Raw genomic sequence first — 25,868 nt, 5'->3', positions numbered from 1 at the left:
GATCTCTCTCGCACATTCACATGACGACACATGGATCAACGCGGACGTCGCACTGCCATGCGCAGAGTGGCACCCCGGACGGCCGTATGGGAACTGGTCTCGGCCGGACGTTGACGTGGGCGTGAAATGCTTGGCACGGGGGACCAGTCCTTAGCCGCTTCGGGATCCAGCGGTGAGTGGGGTCTCGGACTAACGTGGATGTGGACGTTGTACAGCTCGTCATGGATGTGACTCAATTCAACATGTACGACGACGTGTGGCTAGACTTGGGCATGCACTGCCAGACACCCAGTGTCACCCTGGATGGCCACCTGGAAAGAGGTCTTGGCAGGACGTTGACGTGGACGTTACGGCTCGTCGAGTGACACAATTCAAACTCGACCCGGCGTGGGCTAACGTGGACGTTGCACTGCCAGGCACAGGGTGGGAATGAGAGCGGTCCGTTGTACCGGCGGGATCCGATGGTTGGTTGGGTCATTCTGACACGGTTTGCAAGGTTGTGATGACGGTTGTGGATCCCAAAAAGCAGGCAGGAGGAAGCACAAGGTATTTGAGAAATTGTACTTAAATAAAGTCAACAGGAACAAAATCTAGAACGCTAAAATCATTTGAACAGAAAAATACAAAGTATCAAAAGTCTGCCAAGATGAAACAAACACATGCACAGCATACAATGCATACACAATGCACAATGCATAAAATTGCATACAATGCATACAATGACCCGACACCGAATGGTCGTGCCGGGAGTCCTTTTGACTGCCACAGATTGTAACGACCAGCACCTGCGAGGCTGTAGGCAGGGCTGACAGCCCTACCCGTTGGTCGCCAATCCGAACGTGTCAGTCTGCCACTGATCGGGACAACCAGCACCTGTACAGGTGCAGGCGGGGCCGACAGCGCCACCTGCACCTGTACAGGTGCAGGCGGGGCCGACAGCGCCACCCGTTGGTCACCAACCAGATCATGACCAAATGGGTGAGTTGTATGATCTCCTTGGGTGTGAGTGCGTGTGTGTGTGTGTGTGTGTGTGTGTGTGTGTGTGTGTGTGTGTGTGTGTGTGTGTGTGTGTGTGTGTGTGTGTGTGTGTTCCCTGCTTAGCTTCCGGAGACAGCTGAGATGGACTCCAGCAACCCCCACGTCTCGTGGGGATGAAGCAATATCGAAGTTGAATGAATGAAATACAATAGTGTGCAAACGACTGAGTGACGGAGTAAATGTATGAAATTATAGGATTATTGGCATTTAGATTGAGCTGAATTGTGTTTTTTATACGCATCTTGGCTGTTTACATTTGAAAGAAGCCAGAGTTATTTATGGCATTTGTCATCTGGGGGAGAATAGGTCATATAGCAATCGCCCTGTGCGCATAAGATTACCAATTTACTCAAGGCATGTCAATTGGAAGGGTAAGAAATATGACATGCAAATTGGACTGACCGACATGAACATTTATTTCAAATTGGATAAAATGTACGGGGCAAATGTTGCTAGATTCAGAGATAATTGAAGGACCACGAATCCTTCCATAAAATATAGCTTTTTAGATTCACTAAAATAATGATAGTGAAAGTGTGATGATAATTTTGACCTGACAAATTGTTACGTTTCATAAACATGAATCATTTGACGGACACATGCAATTGAAGGAGTACAGAGTTGATGTGCACATTATGATGAATAACCTTTTTTTCTTTTTACTAGTGTGCAGATGATGAGACAGTTGGAAACAGAGCCGAGCTGGTGGTTGAGAAAGTATCCAAGCGGCAGAACAAAATCTAACATTTTTAGGAAGACAGGAAAAGAACATCTTTGATTGCACACACATAAAAAAAAATGCAAGAGGCTATATGCCTCCAAGGATGCATGTGTTAAGTCTAATTTGACATGATTTGATCGAATGCAAATCAATGTCTCCAGTTTGCGACACCAAAAGCACCAGTGACGTGCGGTGCGGTTCATGGCTGGTGAGGCACTGACGTCATCATAGTCAGATTTACAAACATATGAACTCTACAGAGTAGCTTATTCACCATTTGATTGGCAACAGTTAACATATTTTGTTTAAAATTTCATGTCAGCATTCTTTATATATACAAACTGTAGCATAGAAAAAAAAATGTTTTTATCGTGTTACCTTTACTTGTGAAGAAGAAAGGCATCGATAACTTCTTTGTAGAAGCCTTCCTTATCTTTCTTCAGTTTTAAAAGTCTCTGTCTCAACGGAGATCACTGCCAGTGAAGAAAGTCGTCCTTGATCAGTCCTGTTCCGACTGTATGTTTTCAGTGCTGAGAATGACAATCTTGTCTACTTCTACAGTAGCCTGAGTAGGCAGCCATCAGCAAGTGCTCTCACGAGCCTTGCTTTTTTTGTTGTTTTTGTCTTGTTATTGTGTTTTCTTTTGTCACTTTATGTTGTTGTGTGTCACGTGGAACGGATACAGATTGTTTTTCAGCATTTTTGGCCACGACATTCATCAAGGAGGAGACTGTGCTGAGCGGTTGCGCCTTTCGGGAGCATGAATATGCCAGTACTGTTTTTGAATGGGAGGAATGTCGGAGCCATTCGACTACCTTCGCTGGACACCAAAGGAGCCATTGTGCTTTTTTTGCGCCTGTAATGGGCAGCATCTTCACAGCCCCGCTTTGTTCAGTGGAAAGGTCAGTGCTGTTGGACAGTCTGCGGTTGGATGGATGCATGGCTTGAGGAGCCTGTGATAAGAAGAAAGCAGCGTCAGCGCAGAGCGCCGATGCGTATGTGGAACTGTCGCGGCTTGGAATTGAAGCGGATTTATGTGGGACAGGAGATGTGAGACAATGTCTTTTCGTCAATGGATGCTACAGCTTTGTGTTTGCGTTCAACATTCAGCTTGTAGTAGACATACAAATTCCACCATGACGTCCCTGATCCACTGCTGACATGGATGCTTTGATCCTCTCCTCTTTCAACTAGAACTGCTTCATGTCATCACAAAGAGGGTACAGCATGTCCTGAAGAATGAATGACTCTGTGTCTTTGTGTTGTCATATTTGTTATTTTTATTTTTTTTTTTTTCCCCCAAGATGGCGGCGCGTGAACACGCAGCGGCTCCCCTCTCCCAGCAAATTGGAGTTTTCATGTTTATGTTTGTTAAGTAATTATAAGTGCCTTGCATGCTGGGTCCGAGAGGACAGTAATTTCATCTGTGCTGTATGTCATGCATATTAGCATGGCAATAAAGCTGACTTTGACTTTGACTTTGAAATGGGGCTGCACTGATCTCCTTTTTAATGTCATTTCTATTGACATCGCCAACTGCTTCAATTAAATTGTTCTCTATTCTGTTTCACAGGCTACAAAATACAGTGGATGTCCCAAAATGATTCGCTAGCCTGTCATCTTTCTCAGCGAAAGCATGTAATAGTTCAACATAGTTGCCACGATTAGCAGAGCCTTTACTTTCATCATTTCCACGAAATGGTAAGGAAGCAGGTGGCATTGATGAGATCTTTTAAAATCTCCCGGTTCTCCTTTACCTTAGTATTGTCGATGCTGATGAGGCTCCGTTGTAAATTTTTCAGGTCGCAATATCCCATTTGAGTCCAGACATTGTCACAAGTTGAGAACAGAAGGCAGGAAAAGCAGAAAAGGCGGTTTCTTGCTGGACATCCAGCCAGCCTTTTCGTGTGTACCAGTCCGCCTGAAAAGAGCGAGTATTGTGTCCCGTCGTTTAGCTCTGGTGTTGGTCTTCCTTTAATTATTACCTCCTGCTTCGATTGAAAGTCCAGTTTAGAAAATTCTTTCAATTTAGATATGTAACCCTCCATTCTGAAAGTGAGGCCAAGCAACACGAAAAAAATGACTGCAGGGTTGCACTTTACTTGCTAACTGTTTACTATAGCTTTCTGTCTCTAATTCTTGCAGACGTGGAGTCGGAAGTATCTCTGGAATCACAAGCGCCCCCTGTCATGAGGCGGGAGAACTGTTTGCCTCACCTAGGCACAGCGTTTTGATAATAATAAAACAAAATAAACACTGTAGTACAGTATTTATAATGTACAATGACTCTACATTATATACACCAGATAAACTGTAGAAATTTAGTTCATATACTAAACGTGTTTGAACGCTTTAATAGCGATATGCAGAAGGACAGCAATGCGGTCTCACTGCAGAGCAAGCCAGCACAGTAAGCATAGTGATTGCGCAATCCATGTTGGGGCTCAGCCGGCTGCTGCCTCACCGCTCGTCTCTACTTAGTATTTGAACGGTAAATGTGAAAATTCAGCGATTTTGAAAAAAATCCTAAAACGGTGAAGTTAAATGGACAAGAACTTTAAAGTACAAATCATTAAATACATATAACTGTTTAATTTATTTTTTCATTTGATATTTCCATGACAGCTTTCCATGATGACAGGTGAGGCACTGCCTCACCTGCCTCCCCTGACTGCACGTCACTGAAAAGCACCAAGGCAGAAACGCTCTGAAGATGGAGGCAGCCGCGTGCAGAATATTCTTTGGTGCCAAGCTGACTGTCACATTGGTAACAACATGAACCAATGGATGTGTTCAGCAATCAGGCTCTGATCAGCAAGTGGCAAGCATCATCAGCAAGCATCATAAACTCCTCCTCCTCCACAACGATCCTCCACACTGCAATTTGTCTAGATGAGTTTGAAAACGAAATTGAAGCCCCGTTTCAATTTTCATAGGGGATTCGACATGAGATGCCTCGTCGGCTGGCTGAATTCATCTTGCATGATCACTGCAAACATATATAGAGTTAGCACACCCATGGTTAGGGTTAGGGTTAGGGTTAGGGTTTGGGATCAATGATAACAATAGATTGACAATAATTTAACTTTCCAAAAGTATAGTTTTCGCCGTTTACTCGAATGTGCGAGAAATTTTACTTGCACACATTGTTTTTTCCATGAGATTTTTCAGACACGTTTTTCAACACTACATGTTCAGAATGCTGTAGGATTTCTCATCCAACCACCTCTGAGTTCACGTGTTCTAAATTGCACCAAATTAAATTTTGTCATCTAGAATTTTCATTTTGATTGGTAGTTTGGACAGTTGAAATTATTTTTTTCCAAACACTAGATGGCCTTATACTATTCAATTCGGTAATGATTTTTTTATGGTTATGGGCCACTAGATGGCCCCTTTTAATGAAGAATGTCAACGGCAGAGTAGCCAACGGTGAATTCCCATGCGATTGGGTTTGATTAGACGAAGACTATTCAACATGTTGGACTTACAGTAGTGTTAGATGACTACTTGCAGAAATAGCCACACGTTGAAATCAGAATCAGAAAACCTTTATTCGTCCCACAATGGGGAAATTTGCAGTCCACAGCAGCAATTTGAAAGGGGGATAGGTGGGGGGGGGGTGAAAGGATAGAAAACAAGGTATTCGAAGCATAGTAAAATAAAAAATGTCAACTGTATACTTTAAATGTGCAAAACTGTTACATAAAAAACTGTAATAGTGCAAGCCTGTAAGTAAATATCTTCTGGCTGTCTTTTGCTACACTACTGGTTGAAAATAACTGCTCTAAACCACATAAATAAATAAAAAAACATAAACAAGGTTGAAACTAACTGATGGTTTGGGACTCATTAGCCCGCATTCGATGATACATCTAGTGAGACATAACTGACTTCCATTCATAAAATGTGGCACAACCATCCATCCATTTTACTAGTGGTGGGCCATCAGGGCCAGCAAGGCCTTCTCTGCTGGCCTAACATAATCAGACATAATTATCATAATTATAATAAAAGTCCATTTCATTAAAAAAGTTTTTTTCTAAATATATATATAATTATTCTACATACTGTTTTCTTGTTATATTATGTTATATTATATCCATTTGGTTATGCTCCTTTCAGTGTTGTAGTTTTAGGTCAGAGTTTTTAATCCAATCAGAATTCAGCTAGTTTGTGTCGCCAGGCTGTATGAAATCTGACCGACGCCTTCACAATCAACAGTGAGGGCGTCTGTGCGCTGTACATGAACGGGCACATGTAGTTGATATACAGTTGCGATAGCCAATCAGATCACGAGTTGGCACAGTAAGGCCAGCTAGAGGGCCTCGCGTTGAACATGACGTACGCGTCCTGTGATTGGATACTCACTTTACCGCAGCAGCGCTATGCAAATCAACCAAGCTGACAACAGATCAAACTCGGAAACTTTAGCAGAAGGCAGAAGGAGAGGACAACTCGCTGTCGCATATTGTAAGCCTATTCTCAAGAACAAATGAAAAACATTTGTTGACTTTTATTTTCAACAAATAGTTTGTTTTGTGAACGTCTTGTTGTTTTTCTTATATTAAACTGACATTTTGTAATTTAGCGTAAAATCTTGTTAAAGATTGCATATTCTTGGTGGAGTTCATAAAACTTTGTGGACAAATGATTTTAAATTTCCTTTTATTTTTAAGTGTTTGCAGTATCACGTATAGTGACAAGTTCTAATTGCTGATGCAGATTTATTGATGTGTAATTGCTCCGGAAAATAGCCTGTGTTGTAGACGATTAAGGTGATGCCACGCCCAGTACTGTGTGCGTGTGCTTTTGTAAATGATATCTCCAGCCGTTGTGTCATAAATTATGGTATTACGAGGGATATTTGTTCAAGTCGAACTAAGTAGGACTTCACTGAAGGCCTAGGTGTGAAATGCACGGACCACCACTGCATTTTACAATCTGCTTATCCTCACAAGGATCACAGAGCATGCTGGAGCATATCCGAGCTTGCTTCGGGTAGCAGGCAGGGAACACCCTAATCTGGTCGAGCACACATTGCCAAACAACCATCTGCCCTCCCACAATGTAGAGTGTTCCACGACGAGGCATGATTTTGGAATGAGGGAAGGAACTGCAGTGCCTGGAAAATGCCCAAACAGGCATAAGGGGAACATGCAAACTCCACACAGGAAGGCCGGAAACAAAATCGAACCCTGCATCTCTGCACTATGTGGTTGAAGTGTTAACCAGTCGACCACAGAGACGGCTCATTTGACAACCGTGAAAAGAGAATTGGACCAAAATCTTAACAACAAATCAACTGTTATGACCTCTCTGGATGATGGGACTGGGGAAAGGGCTAACATAAGTATGGCAGGTGTGGAAGAGCAAAGAGTGGTATGCTATCCTGGTTTTCACTATCTAGTGCAGAGGTGGGAAAAGGGGGTGGACCACAATTGAGGTTTGATTTGAATGATTTCTTTCATATCAGATAAACTGATATGCATTTGACTAAATGAAGCGGGTTACAAGCAAACAAGGAAACGATTATTGCTTAGTTCAATTCTGGCAATTTCCATTCTTAGAATTAATTGTGGGCGGCCCGGAAGTCGAGTGGTTAGCACGCCGGCTTCACAGAGCAGAGGTCATGAGTTCAAGACCCGGTCCGTCCTACCTGTGTGGAGTTTGCATGTTCTGCCCAGGCCCGCTGGGTTTTCTCCGGGTCCTTCGGTTTCCCCTTACATTCCAAAAACATGCATGGCAGGCTGATTGAACACTCTAAAATTGTCCCTAGGTGTTAGTGTGAGTGGATGGTTGTTTGTCTCTGTGTGCCCTGTGATTGGCTGGAAAACCCCCGCCTAATGCCCGAAGACGGCTGGGATAGGCTCGAGCACTCCCCGCGACCCTAATGAGGATCAAGCGGTACGGAAAAGGAATGGATATACAGGTAACATCCAAATTACGACCGGATTCCATTCTGACAAAACGGTCGTAAGTCAAACAGTCGTATATCGAAAACATTCAAAATGGCTGACGCGAGGTTTATACGACAGGATAGTATATGATGTTAATCTGTTTTTTTTAAACGTTTTCTATTGAATATTATTGTATACCAAAATTTCATTCCTTTCATCACTTTGCTGCTGTAAAATGCAAATTTATCCACTGTGAGACTAATAAAGGCATATCCAATCCAATCAATCCAATGTTGACAGTTCATTTATAAATCTTATAACTTTTAGTGTCATTTTAATAATTTTATATTTCGTATTGCCAATCTTTATTACTGTTTCTGCTGACCCAAATATGCACGGCTTCCCACGCATGCGAGCTGTCCAAAAATCACTCTACTTGCTAACGGAGAAGCCAGAAGAGGTCACCTGACACCTCACACTATCTAACTGCCTTGTGTCAACCGTTGAGACCTTCAAGTGTCACAGTCTCCCAGGACATGAAGTGGGAGGTCAACACCAACTCTATCCTGAAAAAGGCCCAACAGAGAATGTACTTCCTGAGGCTGCTAAAGAAGCATGGCCTGCCACAGGAGGTGCTGCAACATTTCTACACGGCTGTCATCGAATCCATCCTGTGTTCTTCCATCACCGTTTGGTTCGGGGCCGCCACGAAAATGGACAAAATCCGACTTCAACGGACAGTTAGGATGGCGGAAAAAATCATTGGCACCGCCCTACCCACTCTCGAGGACTTGCACACTGCAAGAATCCAAACTAGGGCGCGGAAAATCCTACTGCACCCTCCGCACCCTGCCCACCACCTTTTCCAGCTACTCCCCTCAGGCAGGCGCTACCGATCCATGCGCACCAAATCCAGCAGACATTTAAACAGCTTCTTCCCCCAAGCCATTAACTCTTTGAACTCTTGAACTCTTTCAACAGTAGCCAAAATGGAACTGTATAGTGCCACTTAGCAGTTTTTTTTTTTTTTGACGACGATACTAGTGCAGCGTGTTCTACCGGAAACAAATTCCTTGTGTGTGCTACATACTTGGCAATAAAGATGATTCTGATTCTGTCTCAAAGAGCGGCGATCCCACCCGCTCGAGCGCCAACACCTCTTTGAGATCCTCCCCCCCGATTGCTGTGCCAGTGAGATGCTGTCATGCTGGAGAAAATTGTCGCACGAGTTTGTGAGGAAAGAGTTATTTTGTATCCTCAATGCAAATAAACATCCTACTTGTTCAATATGTTCGGAACGTGACATATCTAAACAAGAAGGACGATCTCGAGTCTTTTATTCAACCAAATGCATCACAAACACGTTGCGGAGTTCTACAGCGGGTGGTCATAACTCAGATATTACCTGATTAATTATTTACTTGTGTGTAATGAATTACTTGTGGATTGATGTAGAGTTGAGTAAATGCATGTTTCTTGGAATGATGTGACTGTAATCGTGTTGAAAACTTTCCGCAAACTCGACAGCTAATATTAGAGGAGGCGAGTTCCATTGCGCTAACTACAGTGAGACCTTGGCTTACAAACTTAATTGCTTCCCAGACAGAGTGTGTAGGGCGAAAACTGTGTATCCCCCCAAAAAAATCCCATAGGAAACCATTAAAATGAGAATAATCCAGGTATTAAATATAATTTTCAACTCAAAAAGCCTTAAACCTACACACAACATACCTTAATCTATGTATAATAAATGTGATATTGTATTGTAATGAAAGAAATACACTGCACTGGATAATAAAGTCACTTTATTTACATTTGTGATGGTCATTGATGGCTTGGTGGAATGGCGTTGGAGGTCCGAGGGAATTGCTGTTTGGAAAGAGAGTCACATTCCATAAGGACTGTAATTAAAGAAATAAACTGTACTATAAAATAAAGTTGTTTTATTTACCTTTGTGATGGTCATTGATGGCTTCATGGAATGGCGTTGGAGGTCGGAGGTCAGAGGGAATTGCTGTTTGGAAAGAGAGGAACATTACATGAGGACTGTAATTAAAGAAATGAACTGTACTGTAAAATAAAGTTTTATTTACCTTTTTGATGGTCGTTGATGGCTAATGGAAGGAGAGTCACCTTCCATAAGGACTGTTGGTAACTGAACCTTTGGTGTGCCTCCTCTTCTTTGCTTCTTTGGAGACTCCTCATCATTTTTGCTGATTAAAAACCTTTTAATTGACACCTGTTCTGACTTGTAAGGTCTTACGAAACTGAGGCATCACATTATCGTTCATCATGTTGATGATTCTCATAGCCACAGTCTTTTCCGGATGGAACTGTTCGATAAAAGCCTGCATGCACAGAATTCCACTTTGCCAACATTGCCTTGATGAGCTCACTTGATGCTGCAGCCATCTCCTCCTCCTCGCCCTCAGATGTTCTCGAACCATCCGTTGCTGGCTTTAAAATCCCCAATAAGCGCCAAATTTACAGGTTGCCGCATGGCGATATCTGTGTGAATTAGCCGTGCATTCTCGCATATAATTGCTTTACTCACGCTGTCGCTGGATAACTGCTTTTCGTTTCGTTTTGATGGCTTCTCTATTGCAGAGAATGGTAGCTTCCGCCGAAGATCCGAAGATCACTCCGCCAGATCTGAAGATCACTCCGCCAGCCGTGGTGGGTGTGTATTGCGAAAAGTAGTGCGTATTTCAAGGTTTAATTTTCATAAATTTGACGTTCGTAAACCGAAAAGTTCGTAATGTAAGCTGTTCGTAATCCGAGGCCCCACTGTATGAGCATCAAAGAAACGTCCCATGGCTGGCTTCAATAGCCTGTTGCACGACATCAGCTGAGCAATGCTGCAATGAGTGCAAAAAGTGAGTGGAAAGAAAAGCTGCCAGCTATCTTACTTGTCTCCTTTTGTCATAAATAGTCCTAACTGTATATATTTTTTTAATATGTACATGTACTGTATATTGCATATAGTTGTTACACATATATGCCGTTGACGTTCATGTTGTACACACTTTACCAAAGTTGGCACTCTTCTGATTAATAAAAGTAATATTTTTTACATGTACCGTATCTTGTGCTGACCTGGTCCTTCTGTCAAATTTTAGAAATCAATGTGACGCCTGATCCAAAAGGTTTGTCCACCCCTGATCGAAGGGAGTAAGATCACGGTGGTGTATACATGACACAATAGGATGATATTGTTGTGAACAATCCTGAATTCCCACTGATTTAGTACAGACATACGGGGGAGACTGGGGCTAACAATTACAATGTAAAATGACACCACCCAGTTGTTAGACTCTAACAGGAGGGTCACTCTGCCCTGCACTGATTGGTCAGGTAAATTGTGAACAATGGAAAACAATCAGCAAAAGAGCAAAGAGAGAGCTACTGCTCACATGCAAAGATTAACCACAACACAAATAAACAACTAACTAAATAACTCATTCACTCACTCACTCACTCACTCACTCACTCACTCACTCACTCACTCACTGACTAAGAAAATAACTAAATAAATAAATAAATAAATAGAGGGGCGGCCCGGTAGTCGAGTGGTTAGCACACCGGCTTCACAGTGCAGGGGTCGCCGGTTCGCGTCCCGGTCCGGCCTCCCTGTGTGGAGTTTGCATGTTCTCCCCGGACCCGTGTGGGTTTTCTCCGGGTCCTCCGGTTTCCTCCCACACTCCAAAAACATGTATTGACAACTCCAAATTGTCCCTAGGTCCAAATGTGTCCCTAGGTGTGTGTGCCCTGCGATTGGCTGGCAACCACTTCAGGGTGTCCCCCGCCTCGTGCCCGAAGACAGCTGAGATAGGCTCCAGCAACCCCCGCGACCCTAATGAGGAATAAGCGGTACGGAAAATGAGATGAGATAAATACATAGAATAAACAGCAACAAAATATTGTGGACTGTAACACCAACCAATGCTGATCATTTGCATTGAACTAAATGATATTGACTGTGGACATATTTGAACGTAATTAAATGGACCACGGAGAAAATGTTCATGAATTCTTCAGGTATTATGACAATTACGGTCAACTGACACGGATGGGCCGATACTGTTTTAGAGATTTGACAGGGAAAAAAAATATAATTTGTCGCTAAATTAAAAAAAAATATGTACACAATGAATAAAGTAGTTTCTTTTTGTTAACCTATTACCCAATGTCCCAATGAACTGAACTGCCATTTTGCCTGAGCTCTCACATTTGTTCATCAAATAAACAATACAGAATAAAACAATTTCATGTTATGTTTTTCATAATCCAAATGTATAGTGTCATCCACAATTTAAACTGAAGAATGGCATTTTTGTGAGGAGGACCTCATGCAATCCCTCACCAAGTATCAACATTAAAAAAGGATGTAATTATGTTATGAAGTTATGAATATGATTCAAATAGTTCTGAAGAGGGAAGCATAAACGTTTGCAATAGATTAAAGGAGTCCTCCCATATGAATTCGAGCCGTCAAAGACAGCAATGTAGTGTCCCAGAAAATGCACAAGATGGCGCCCAAACTCAGTTGGAAATGTGCTGATTTGTCTGCTGAGAATTTATGTCAACGAATATCAAATAGTAGTCTTGGTGCAACACACACTGATTCACCATTGTGTGATTTATGTGTTTTCCTTCTAATTTCGCCATCAACACGGATCAACACGAAGTTTTCAGACCAAACAAAGTACCGCGACTGTGTCTTTGTGTTGTCATTTGTTTTGTTTTTTTTCCCAAGATGGCGGCGCGTGAACACGCAGCGGCTCCCCTCTCCCGGCAAATTGGCGTTTTCATGTTTATTGTGTTTGTTAAAGTAATTATAATTGCCTTCCTTGCATGCTGGGTCCGAGAGGACAGTAATTTCATCTGTGCTGTATGTCACACATATTAGCATATTTGACAATAAAGCTGACTTTGACTTTGACTTTTGAAATGCGTTCCAAATGTGACGTCATCATCAACTCAAAAACAAGACTTCCTGAATATTCAGCGTGAGTCTTAAAAAATATAGCTATATGATATATATGAGTCTGTAAAATACGCTCAGTAGAAGTCATTTGAAGTGATTTTACAAATTATGGACACAACTTGTCCGGAGGCGTCGGTTGTCCTTTAAGGATGAAGCAATAATAAAATGGAGCACCACAGGCAACTGACAGTCGATAAAAATCTCTTCAGGGTTGAAGCCAGAGAGAAAGTTGCCATTGGTTTATCAAAATAATGATGCGGCTTGCTGTCACGATCGGGTTGGCGACCAATGGGTGGCGCTATCGGCCCCGCCTGCACCTGCACAGGTGTTGGTCATTCCAATCAGTGGCAGTTAAAAGGACTCTCGGCACAACCATTCGTTGTCGTTGTGTTGTTTATTGTATGTGTTTCCGTCACCCTGTCAGATTTTGTTCCTGCTGACTTTATTTAATACCATTTGTCAATTACATCCTGCTGCTCCCTCCTGCTTTTTTGGGATACACCACCATCACCACCTTGAAGACCGTGACACTTGCATGTTTGAACCTCGACATACTCTTTTGATCATCCTTTAACAGCAGTCGCAGATGAGTGGCAATGAGGGGAAATGAAGCGACAAGCGTTTGACAACCTCAGTGTGCTTTGAACCAATTTAACATTTATTTGTGTAACACTCATTATGATTCTATCCATCCATTTTCCGTACCGCTTATTCCTCATTAGGGTCACTTCTTTACTTGAAAAACAGGGGGTTCGCTGAGTTGCAAATTGTTGCTATTGAGGGAAATATGTCAATAAATAAAGTAAAACAATCCAATCAAAATAGTTGTGCATGTCATGCATGTTTTCAAGAAACCCAGATACACTCCAAGATCACTTCCATTTATTTGCCTTTGATTGTTTGATACTTCCTTTTTCCCTGGATCCACGTGACTAGCATTTTCCTTTTTTGGACTCTTTTGCGTTTTTAAAAATAAACATTTTTGTTGTTGCTTTTATTCTGTGTTTGCATTTCTCAAATGATAAACATTAGTCGGTTTGATTCTAAGGGAGCACGAGTGACAGAGAGTCATTCAGAACTAGCATCGTGGAGGGCACGTGGAAGAGGGGGCAATCTTAAGGCAGGTATTAACACTATCTCTACCCTAGATTGTGGGCCCAATCCTTCAGTGATAGTGACAGGGCCTGTAGTGTTGGGGTTAATCCCTTGTAAGATCTGAATCCCATCTGCTGTTACGTGAGTGTTCATATACACATAGTTCATGTATTGCCCTCGTTTTGGCATAGTGATACGTTCGTGAAAGTGAAGTCTGGTGAGTACAATTGTCAAATGTGTGTGATTTAAATCATCTGTGACAACACATATTGCCTCCAGATGCTTGAAATGGAGAAAGCTAATGGTAACACAAGACAGTATTTATATCACACATTTACAAATGAGCTCTTAGCTATATCAATAAATCAACAAATATGCAATATATACTGTATATTTTTTGGGCCGTGCGTCTTAAATAGATTGTATGTTTGTTATAGAAAAAAAATAAAAACAAAAAAACATTTTTTTTTCTTTTTACATGTTTTTTTTTTAATAAGGCACAAAGTCAATAGCTCTTACTCTAGAATGTAGAGTAAGAAAACTGAGCTTTGTGTAGAGTCCACACAAAGATACACAGTAGATCACGGGTTCTTAACCCGGGTTCGATCGAACCCTTGGGGTTCGGTGAGTCGATCTCAGGGGTTCGGCAGAGCCTCCGCCGACACAATTCTATTAATTACGGAAACGGAACATTCCGTCCGGCCCCAGAGGTCATTTTGTCTGTTGCTATGTCCATTTAACAATTGGTAGAGCTAAGGACGAAACAGAGAAATACCACAGGAAATCGTGGGGGCAGTACAGAGTCAGAAGTGTACCAAATAGGAAAAATGAATACACAGAGAGAAGAGAGGCCAGCTCGAATGCTGCTGCTTCCCCCATTCACAACGAATGAACTAGCGGCTAGCCAGTAGTGATGGGAAGTCCGGCTCTTTTCAGAGAGTCGGTTCTTTTGGCTCGACTCAGTGAAAAGATCCGGCTCTTTTGTTTCCCAAATGGCTCCTCAGTTTTTTTTTGCTTAAATTAATGAACTCCCAAAAAGCATGTAAAGGTATGTGAAAAACGAATTACTCATGTGAAAAAATACACTGTATTAAATATTTTTTATTGATATGGCTTAATGCCATTTTTATGTATGTATGTTACTGTGGTTTGATGATCAGCTGTCACATACAGTAAAGTCTCGTTATATCGATATTCAAGGGAGTCCGAAAAAATATCGATATAACCGGGACTATCGATATATCCGACCCTGTTTGTATGTAATTTTCTCCGTGCGTGCATAGAAATAGTATCGATATAACCGGGACTATCGATATATCCGATATCGATATAACGAGACTTTACTGTATTTGCTTTTCATATTAATAATGTTATAATCCCAACTAGTAAAATTGAGAATAATTTAATAATAATAACAGCATAATGTGATAACATTTGTCCACTGTACCTTTCTACACTGATCTCCATTGACCTGCTCAAGCCCCAAAACAGTGCATGCGTCCAGCAGTACCTCCCCAGCTCCTCTGCTAAGTTTCCAGAAATGTGTCTTTCATTGAACTCAAAACAATCCAGCAGACATGTCCCACTTTGAAATTTTCAATAAAGTGGCATGTAACTGACATGTAGGATGTCGTGGTTCGGGGTGTCCAGCAGTCAGTTGTTAGACAAACAGCTATGGCTGTTTTAGCCCGTTCTTGGACTACAGCACGTTCTTTGTCATATATGATTCTGGTATCAGAATCAAAATAAGAAAGCCCTTTCCTGTTTCATGTGCTACTCACAGTGTGCTTCTGTTTCACTAACCACTCCTCGTTCTCACTGCTGCGTGTGTCTATAATTTTCCCGTCCCGCCTCTACCACGGATCTTGACCAATCACGTGCGGCTTTAACCCAAGACTGGGGGCGGGGAATAGAAGGGAAAAAAAAAAGTAGGCTCCCATTTCCGGCTCCTTGTTTGTTCATTTCAGAGATCCGGCACTAAGAAACGGCTTGTTCGCGAACGACACATCTCTACTAGCCAGTAGCTATCAGCGACTGTCGTTGTAGTATGTCGTTTTTATATTATATCCATACTAACTATGTCGGGCAAAAGAAAGTGGTCAGATATGTACAAAATGGATTCTCATGTATCACGGAACGTGATGGGAGCGACTCTGTGTTGGGCCATTGTTTGCTTGTTTGCTTCTGTCACGTTTGGTCGTGTTTGTCTCCACTGTAGCTCATGTTTTCTCAGGCTCTCGTTCAGGTTCTCGCTCATTTTACGGTCACTATCAGTTTTTAGCGTTAACCACGGTTATTGTTTGTCACTTTGGATTTTTTTGCTTTTATCATGTCTGAGCTCTGGATTTTTTCATTCTGTTTAAAATACAATTCCTCAAGTACACCCTGCTCCCCCCTTCTGCCTGCATTATTGGAGTCCACCTCCGGCATCTTGCACTCGTGACAATTACAAGGCCCTACACAGATCATTTAACATAAAATAACAAAAAAATATACAACAGAACATGGAAAATGATAGAATCGTAACAACTCATCCTACATATAGATTTCTGTTTGAAACAGAAGACATGAAAGAGGAGAGAATCAATGACAACAGTCCAATAAATGTGAGTCCACCACCTAAATCAGTGCTGGCACGAACAGGCTGCCAAGAAAGCACAACCAGCAATTATTATTATTATTATCATTATTAATACGTCTGTGTAAGCTCTCAGTCGTACAGGAGTGGTCCATCGATGAGAAGGTTTCTTCAGCCGTCATCTGTACAAAAGTGAAGGTTTCGGACGTTTCGCCTCCTATCCAAGAGGCTTCGTCAGCGAACTAAAGTCTGACTGGTCGTATCGGCCCCATTTATATATCCCTAATGTCCAGACCTGGTGGCGCCGGACACAGCTATGAAAGGTCCCTACTCTCAGGTTGGGGGGGCCGCGGGACCCCCCCCTGTGGCCCCACTGATTGTTCCTACATTCCTGACTAACGATTGGCCTATTACCCCCACTCCCCCCGGTATCACCTCATCAGCATAACGACCCTCATCAGCATTGCGAAAGTTGCCTAACCTGTTTTGCCTGAGCAGGCTATTGTATGAACGATCCAAATTGAACCTCACCCACCAGACCGGTTTAATGAAGGATTTTGTTGTTTTATAAGAATCGCCTCTTTTACCCCCCTTTCAAACATCAAATCATTATTAATGCAGAGTTTAAGAACACATTGTACACAACATTGGAGCATCGTCTGCAAATATCTCTATTGTCGGACTATTAACTCAACCGCTGTCATTCACAAATGTATTCGGGAATTGAAAATATGCCATAGAATCCCATTCCCAAGTTTATTCAGTTTTTTTTTTTTTTTTTTTTTTTTTTTTGCGGGAGAGGAAAGAACAAGTCCCGGTCTATCTTATGTTTGAATTTCAGAAAAAGGTAATGCATTCCCTCCCACGAGGGGGCAACAGTTGCGCTTTTCTGCAAAAAAAAGCAGCCTTCGATCGCCCCGTGAAAAACAACCGGGAGTCAGGCCTTGCTTTCAGGCTTCTAATGGAGGAGAGAGCGGCGATCATGGGGAAACATTTTAATCACAATAACAAGCAGTCTACGCTTGCTCATTATTGGAATGGTATCATAGCTGCACAACTAACTGCGGTTGATTTCTCCGATGAGTGAGTGCCGACAGGCTCGACGAGCAGCCCGGGATACTTCGCCCGATCTGCGACGAACCAGCAGAAGTAGTCCAGACGACCCACCAGGATGTCCAGGTGCGCATTCACATGTGTTAGTTTTATTTTGTTTGCTAGGTGAATTCCTCCTGCAATAATCTCTTATAGTTCTGAGTTCAAAAAGGCCAGTTTGTCAACTATACAGTTACATTCATCCTGTGACATCACAAGCACACGTGATGCTACTGTTATGTCTCAAGCGCATTGTCAATGCCTTTTTTTACGTCTTTGAAGCTGTGAGATGAAAATGGTACAGTATGATGATGTTAGTAAATATTTTTACAGAGCCTGGTCTGTCCTACACCAAAGAAGGCACAACCAACCAGAAATGGCAGTTGTCTGTGCACGGCGAGGCTCCAGGAGGGAGACAAGACTTCATTGCAAGTCCTTATCAGTCCCGCTGAATCCTGGAGAGTAACAAATTAAAAATAACTATACAGTGATACCTCGGCTTAGGAACGCTTTAGCTTACGAACTTTTTGCTTTACAAACATTAAATTCACGAGAATATAATCTTGGTATACAAACTAGTTTTCAGGAAACACACGGACCGAGACAAGGGCTGGCGGACTAGTTTTCGGCGGAAGAACACCCAACCAAACGGTCAAACAGCGCCACTGGCTCGTGTTAAGCCGAAGAGGACAAAAAAGAAAATTACGGTCGAGCAGAAGAAGATAATTGAGAAACACGAACAAGGTGTCCGTTTGCGTGACGTAGCGTGCCAGTACCATTATGCTAAGTCGACCATTGCTACGTGTGGCTTGGGGTGTTTCTGTGTTGTCTAAGAAACGCTCTCAGGCAATAGAAGAGGTTGAAAAATGTCTGTTGATTTGGATTCATGAAAAGCAGCTGGCAGGGTTCAGTCCTTATGGAAAGTGACTCTCCTTCCAAACAGTCACTCCCTTGCTCCCTCCTGCTCCCACTCCATTCCATCAAGCCATCAACGACCATCACAAAGGTAAATAAAATGACTTTATTATACAGTAGTTTATTTCTTTAATTATAATACAATAGCCCATTTATTATACATAAAACAAGGTACAGTGACACCTCAACTTACGAACGCCTTATAATACGAACTTTTCATCATACGAACGTCAAATTTATGAATATTAAGCCTCATAATAAGAACTATTTTCATCTTACGCACTTCGGTGGAAGTATGTATACATAAACACATAATCTTCTGCGGAAGAACACGAAAGCACATGACCTTCGGCTCTGGCGGAGTGATCTTCGGCAACCGAACAGCACTCCAGCCGACGCTACTTTGCACACCCCCTCTCTTTGAATGCACACGTCCAACGCCTCCTTGCAGCTTTTTGCTTATACTTTTACGATTATGGCACCAAAAAAAAAACACCACAGGCCCGTGTTCAGCCCAAGAAGAAACACAATAAAATCACCGTCGCTGAGAAGAAACAGATAATTGAAAAACACGAACGACGTGTGCGTGATTTAGCGACAGACCGCGGCTATGCTAAGTCCACCATCGGTACCATCCTTCGCATCAAAGAAGCTATCAAAGGTGCGTCTGTTGCAAAAGGTGTTTCCATGCTCTTAAAGCGACGGTCTCGGGCAATCGAAGAAGTTGAAAAACTTCTGTTTAATTTGGATTCACGAAAAGCAGCTATCCGGCGACAGTGTGAGTAAAGCTATTTCATGCGAGAAAGCACGGCTAATTCACGCCGACATCGCCATGCGCCAACCTGGAAGTTCGGCGCTTATTCAGGATTTTAAAGCCCGTAACGGATGGTTCGAGAACATCTGAGGGTGAGGAGGAGAAGGCAATGTTAGCAAAGTGGAATGATGTGCAGGCTTTCACGAACAGTTCCATCCAGAAAAGACTGGCTATGACAATCATCAACATGATGAACGATAATGTGATGCCTCAGCCTCGTAACACCTTACAAGTCAGAAAGCAACAGGTGTCAATTAAGAGGTTTTTAATCAACAAAAAGGATGAGGAGTCTCCAAAGAAGCAAAGAGAAGCCACACCAGAGGTTAAGTTACCAACAGTCCTTCTGTGACTCTCCTTCCATAAGCCATCAATGACCATCAAAAAGGTAAATACAGCTTTATTTTACAGCACAGTTTATTTCTTTAATTACAGTCCTCATGTAATGTGCCTCTCTTTCCAAACAGCAAGTCCCTTTGACCTTCGACCTCCAACGCCATTCCATCAAGTCATCAATGACCGTCACAAATGTAAATAAAGTGACTTTATGATACAATGCAGTGTATTTCTTTAATTACAATACCATAGCACATTTATTATGCATAGGATAAGGTAGTTTGTGTGTAGTTTTAAGGCTTATTTAGTTGAAAAGTATTTTAGTAGTAAAAAAGTAGTATTTTATGGAAACCCGGGAACGGATTATTCCCATTTTAATGGGAATTTTTTTTTTCGAGATACACACTTTTCACTTTACACACTCTGTCTGGGAACCAATTAAATTCGTAAGTTGCTCTCTAATTCTGATCACATCTTTCTGCGAAACAAAGTACTATGTATAATATATAGTGCTTTATTAATTTTCATCGTGGAGGCCTTGGTGAAAAGTAACAGAAAAAAAACATGTATTTGATCCTGACACAAGGAAATTTTCAGGGAGTCTGCATGCTGAGTGAATTAAATTAACATGTTAGCGTCAGAACCTGACGACTGCATATCACCTATGCCAGGCTTTATGAATGACCATTTCCTTTTAATTTGATTTTAAAATTCATTTCATTTCTGAGCCCCAGATTCCTTATCGAAAAATCATTTGTTCATTTCAAAAACTATACAAAAAAGACAAATGAACGAAAGCCTCTAACATTTGAATTGCTGATGCCTTTGTTACTATTGTCCTGGAACCACATTAATTGTGCCGAAACTAGAGCTGCAAGGATCACATATTGTGGTATTTGGATACCCTATTGAAAATTCTAATTAATAATTGTCACATCTCGTCGCCGCCCGGGGCGCGCCCCGCCCCTCCTGTCACCTCCTCCGCTGCTCCATGGAGACGGCCCCTCCCATCATCACGCACCTGGGTTCCCACAGCTGTTTGTCATTCCCTTGATTGTGCCTTCTGACTATATTTACCGATCGCGCAATATCGTCTTTGTCGGAGTATTCTGAAAGGCACCATTACTACTTCCATGCCGTCAGGTCTGCCGTCACCGATCTCTCACTTACCTCTCCCTGCTGTTATTTTTGCATGCGTGCCTCAGTAAAGACTTTTTGTTCACGAGTATCTGTCTCGCCGTGTATTTTGGATCCAACCTCCCCGCTTTCCTTTCGTCACTCGAGCCCTGCCCTCAAGCCTCGAGTGCCGTGACAATAATCTGTTGATCTGATGCGTCTGTGTAAGATCTCAGTCATACAGGAATGGTCCATCGATGAAAACAAACAGAAGTATTTTAGATTATACCCGGAAGAGGCCACACCATGTATCTATGGCCTGCCAAAATACATAAAGAAGGGTTCCCCCTCAGACCCATTGTTTATAGCATTGACTCCTCTACATACAATGTAGCCAAATATTTAAAAACTATCTTAGCTCCATTGGTTGGGAACACAGTATATCACGTAGAGAACACCACGGGGTTTGTAGAGAGAATCAAAGACCTCATATTGGAACCTGAGGAAGCATTGGCATCTTACGATGTGACTTCTCTCTTTACATCTGTCCCAACTCCAGCAGCAGTCTCAGTGGTGAGGACGAGACTGCTGGCGGACGCTTCCCTGCATGAAAGAACCAAATTTATAATCCGGACCACATCTGCCATTTGCCTTAACACTACGTATTTTCGATTTAGGGAGAAATTTTACAAACAAATTCATGGTTGTGCTATGGGCTCACCAGTTTCACCCATAGTGGCTAATCTGTACATGGAAGAGATGGAGGAATAGGCCCTCACATCCTTCCCGGGGACAAAAATATGTGGATGACACTTTCGTCATAATTGAAGAACAACAAATTCAATCCTACACAGATCACCTCAACTGGGCAGACACCAACATTAAATTTACTCGCGAGGACATTAATGAGAACCAACTAGCCTTTTTGAATTGTGAAGTAATCACAAGAGGACAGAGTGCTAAAAACAGAAGTTTTTACGAAGACGACTCACACTGACCAGTACTTACTTTTCAATTCAAACCACCCTCTACAACACAAACTAGGAGTTATCAGAACCCTCCAGCATAGGGCTAAACTAATATGTACCAACAAGCGTCGAAGGTAGAGAAAAGGAGTCAAAACATATCAGGAGAGCACTCACAAACTGTGGTTACCCTCAGTGGTCTTTTAACAAATGTCAAAAGGTAAAAATAGGGAATAAAACCAACAATTCTGAAGATACTAAAAGGAGAGGAGTAGCAGTACCTTACATTGCAGGGGTTTCTGAAAAACTACAAAGAGTCATTTGGCAACACAAAATTCCTACTTATTTCAAACCGATAAACACTTCAAGGCAAAAATTAGTGCATCCAAAAGATAGGCTGCCAAATGAAAAACAAAGTAATGGAGTTTATTCAATACATTGTAAAAATGAAAATTGTAAAGAGCAATACATAGGGGAGACTAAACAAATCCTCAAAAAAAGACATTATCAAGCTAGAAATTGAAGGCGTGATGTTTAATGTTGTTTGTGGGTATGCCCCACAAGTAGGATGTGAGCTGGCGGAGAAGGATACATTTTGGTTGGACTTTGGTGAAGTCATACAGAACATCCCGAGAAGTGAGAGGGTTGTAATTGGTGGAGACTTCAATGGACATGTTGGCGCAGGAAACGAAGATGATGAGGAGGTGATGGGCAGGTTTGGACTCCAGATGAGGAACGCTGAAGGACAGATGGTGGTTGACTTTGCTAAGAGAACGATCCAAATTGAACCTCACCACACCATATCGGTTTAAAGAAGGATTTAGCTGTTTTATGAAAATCACTTCTTTTACTCCCCTTTCAAACCACCTATGTTCTTTCGCTAAGATTTAGCACCTAAAATCTAGCAACAAGTCATTTGACATGGTGGGATGAGGTTCAATTTGGATCGTTCGTACAACACCCTCTTCTTCTTTTCCTTTCGGCTTTTCCCCTCAGGGATCGCCACAGCGAATCAATGTCCTCCATCTATCCCGGTTTTGTGCATCCTCTTCTCTCACACCAGATACCTTCATGTCCTCTTTGACCACATCCATAAACCTCCTCTTCGGTCTTCCTCTCGGTCTCCTGCCTGGCAGTTCAAGGCTCAGCATCCTTCTCCCGATATAGTCCCTCTCTCTCCTCTGGACATGTCCAAACCCTCTCAGTCTGGCCTCTCTGACTTTCTTTCCAAAGCCTCTAATATGAGTTGTCCCTCTAATGTACTCATTCCTGATCCTATCCAACCTGGTCACTCCCAAAGAAAACCTCAACATCTTCAGCTCTGCTACCTCCAGCTCTGCTTCCTGTCTTTTCTTCAGCGGCACTGTCTCCAGTCCAAACATCATGGCTGGGCTCACCACTGTTTTATACACTTTTCCTTTCATCCTAGTACAACAGCCTACTTAGGCAAAATAGGATTAGGAATACTCATGAGGTGATACCGGTAGAAGTGGGGCAATCAGGCCAGTCGTTAGTCAGAACAATAAGTACAATCAGTGGACCGGCAGGGAGTAGTATTCTGCTCCCCCCAACCTGAGAACAGGGACTTATTGTAGCAGAGCCCGGCACCGCCATGTCTGGACAGTCGGGATATATATATAGGGCCTAAACTACCAGTAAGACTTTAGTTTGCTGACTAAGTTTCTTGGATAAGAAGCGAAACGTCCGACACATTCAAAGAAGTACAGAGACGGCTGAAGAAACCTTTTCATCTATCTATATACTATCTTATAGATAGGTCTATATAGTCATTTGCTTCCTCTACATGTTGTCCGGGCACTCCCTCAGAGAACTATTGAGGGCTCAGAGCAGACCTGCTATTCCTCCACCTTGAGAAGAATCAGATGAGGTGGGTGAATCGGATTCCAATGGCTCCAGAATGCATCCTTTGGTTGGTGTTCTGGGCATGTCAGACCAGCAGTGGAAGGCCAATGGGGAAGGCCAAAGGCTGGTGCACATCAACAACCTTATGGAGGAGGATGATGTGATGGACTGTCATTTAAGTTTCATCAGTCCTTGAGTGGTGTATTGTCTTTGGCTGAAGGGTAAAGCTGATGTGAGCACAATCCATGTGTTTTGTTCCCAAGGAGCCAAGCTCCATTGAAACTGTTCCCTGTGGACCCATACGAATGTCTAGCGTTCATACACATAAAACAAAAACTACTTTGTTTCTCACTGTGGTGGGTGTCCATCTTTGATGGGTCCGGCAAAATGGATGCATTTTGCTCATAAAGCGAAAGCATATGAAAAGTAAGAAAAATCACGAGATACAGTGGTTGTGTTGGACAGCGGTTTGCGTGCCAAATTTTGTTAATCAGGATATGGAACGTGTATGACACCTGCATTTGTGTTGAACAGAGGAGAAGAAAAGCTGATTGTGTTCTGTTTGTGGATCTCAATTTTAACTTCATATCGATTTGAGGATTTGATGCAACCATCCACAAAGAATATGTCTGTGTAAGCTCTCAGTCGTACAGGAGCGATCCATCGATGGGCATCCACAAAGAAGTAAAAATTTTGCAGCTTGGGAGTACTTTGATCTGAGACTCCTAAACGAGTCTCTTTGGTCTCATTTCCATTTAAGTTAATAAAATGATGTTAAGCATGTGTGCCTTTTTGCAATGTGTTGTGATATCAAATACCATGTTGCTCTGGGTGCATTATGATGTCTTTCTACACAGTGGCAAAAAGTAGAGCCCGCGGAGCCTGTTTATGTGAATCAAATAAAATAAAAATACATTCAAATATATATATATATATATATATATATATATATATATATATATATATATATATATATATATATATATATATATATATATATATATATATATATATCAAATAAACTCCAATAAATACATTCATGCCAATACTTTGATACAATACATCATGATATACTTCAGTGTGCAAAGAGGTAAACCTTTACTGCTGAATCATTAAGCTTGGAATTTCCTGTGTGACGCCTGACTCATGTTGCCATGCTGTGTGTGGAGTCACAGTGGAAGCAAGTACCTGAATCCCATAGGGTTACAAATCACACAAGGTCACCGTGTCAATTGATATTCCTTCACAAAAATCACCCTAAGAGTGACTTTGGATACAGTCTCTTTGGACAAATATCACATCTGAAATCCTCAACGGAGATTTAATTCTTTCTTTGTCCGCCAGGTTGCTATGTTTAGTCCCTTCGTTCAATGGATAGCTTTGTAGTTGGCAGTTTTGTGACATTTATCAGATTTTTTTCATAGAGTCCAATTCCAATCTGAACTAGGCAAGCACTTGATTAGACTGAATAAAGTGCAACTATAGTGATACGACGGAGGAGGGTGCTGGGTGGAGCTGAGAAGATGCGCAGCCAATCCACAGGGCTGTAAATCATCGTATATCTTGCTGTCATTGGGTGATGTCAGCACGAGGAACCAATCAGGCTACAGCCATGGACAAAACCTCATTCATTCGGCATTTTTTTTTCTCTGAACTTTTTTCCTGAAAAAACCCCGTAATGCATCAACGGATGCCATGATCAAACCGTGATAGAAAGGGATTACTATACCTTGAACAATGAGATGCACTTTTGTAGATTTTGGTTTCAGATTTGTCAGGATGGAGCAGACATATGGTCCCTCATCGTGTATATCAACATTTTGGATCTTGATGCTATATTCCGTGATTGCAGTATTTTCCATCAAAGTGACCCGAGGGTCCAGAGACCATTTTTCTTTTCCGGCAAAAAGAATGGTCGTGCGGTTTAGCCATGCCACTCTTGACACTTTGTTGTCCACACTGCATCTGTAAAAAAATATATTGAAAAAAACAAGGATATATTATCACAAATACAGCATATTCCATTCCATCCATTTTCCAGCACACCTTATACTCATGAGGGTTGCGAGGGGTGCTGTAGCCTATCCCAGCCGTCTTCGGGAGCGAGAATCAGAACCAGAATTCGAATCAGAATCAATCATTTTTATTGCCACGTATGGAAAACACACAAGGAATTTGTCTCCGGTAGATCACGCTGCACTAGTATCACCATAGAAAATTGCAAAGAGGAACTATACAGTTATTTTTCGGTGACTGTTTAGAGAGTTAATAGCGTGCGGGAAAAAGCTGTTTAAATTTTTGCAGAATTTGCTGCACATGGATCGAAAGCGCCTGCCTGCACCAGAGCTCCAGCTGCTTCACTTGTTGTCAGTACGCAGACTCGTCACCGTCTTTGATGAGACCGATGACTGTGGTGTTGTCTGCGAACTTTATGAATTTGACAGCTGGGTG

General features: G+C 42.1%; 1 protein-coding gene and 1 long non-coding RNA gene across 4 annotated transcripts in view; one reads left to right on the top strand and one right to left on the bottom strand.

The window, feature by feature from the left end:
* The window catches only part of opcml (opioid binding protein/cell adhesion molecule-like), a 141,075-nt gene that overhangs the window by 52,556 nt on the left and 62,651 nt on the right, over positions 1-25,868 (bottom strand). For both annotated transcript variants that reach the window (XM_089016658.1, XM_089016659.1), the window contains exon 2: positions 25,147-25,382. In XM_089016658.1, the coding sequence (XP_088872784.1) occupies positions 25,147-25,382 (236 nt within the window). The remainder of the gene's footprint in view (positions 1-25,146; positions 25,383-25,868) is intronic.
* The window catches only part of LOC148886041 (uncharacterized), a 28,046-nt gene continuing 19,084 nt past the window's right edge, over positions 16,907-25,868 (top strand). Inside the window, exons 1-3 of one of the 2 annotated variants that reach the window (XR_016117818.1) lie at positions 16,907-17,498; positions 17,745-19,525; positions 19,605-19,667. This is a non-coding gene — a long non-coding RNA (uncharacterized LOC148886041). Of the gene's footprint in view, positions 17,499-17,744; positions 19,526-19,604; positions 20,702-25,868 lie in introns of those variants that run through there. The other variant, XR_016117817.1, reaches the window with a different exon arrangement.

This window comes from Hippocampus bargibanti, linkage group LG16 (genome assembly GCF_051943395.1).
Source record: "Hippocampus bargibanti isolate YZ-2025 linkage group LG16, ASM5194339v1, whole genome shotgun sequence".
Taxonomy (NCBI): domain Eukaryota; kingdom Metazoa; phylum Chordata; class Actinopteri; order Syngnathiformes; family Syngnathidae; genus Hippocampus; species Hippocampus bargibanti.
The sequence above is the reverse complement of the archived record's forward strand: the minus strand, read 5'-3'. Positions and strand labels throughout refer to the sequence as shown.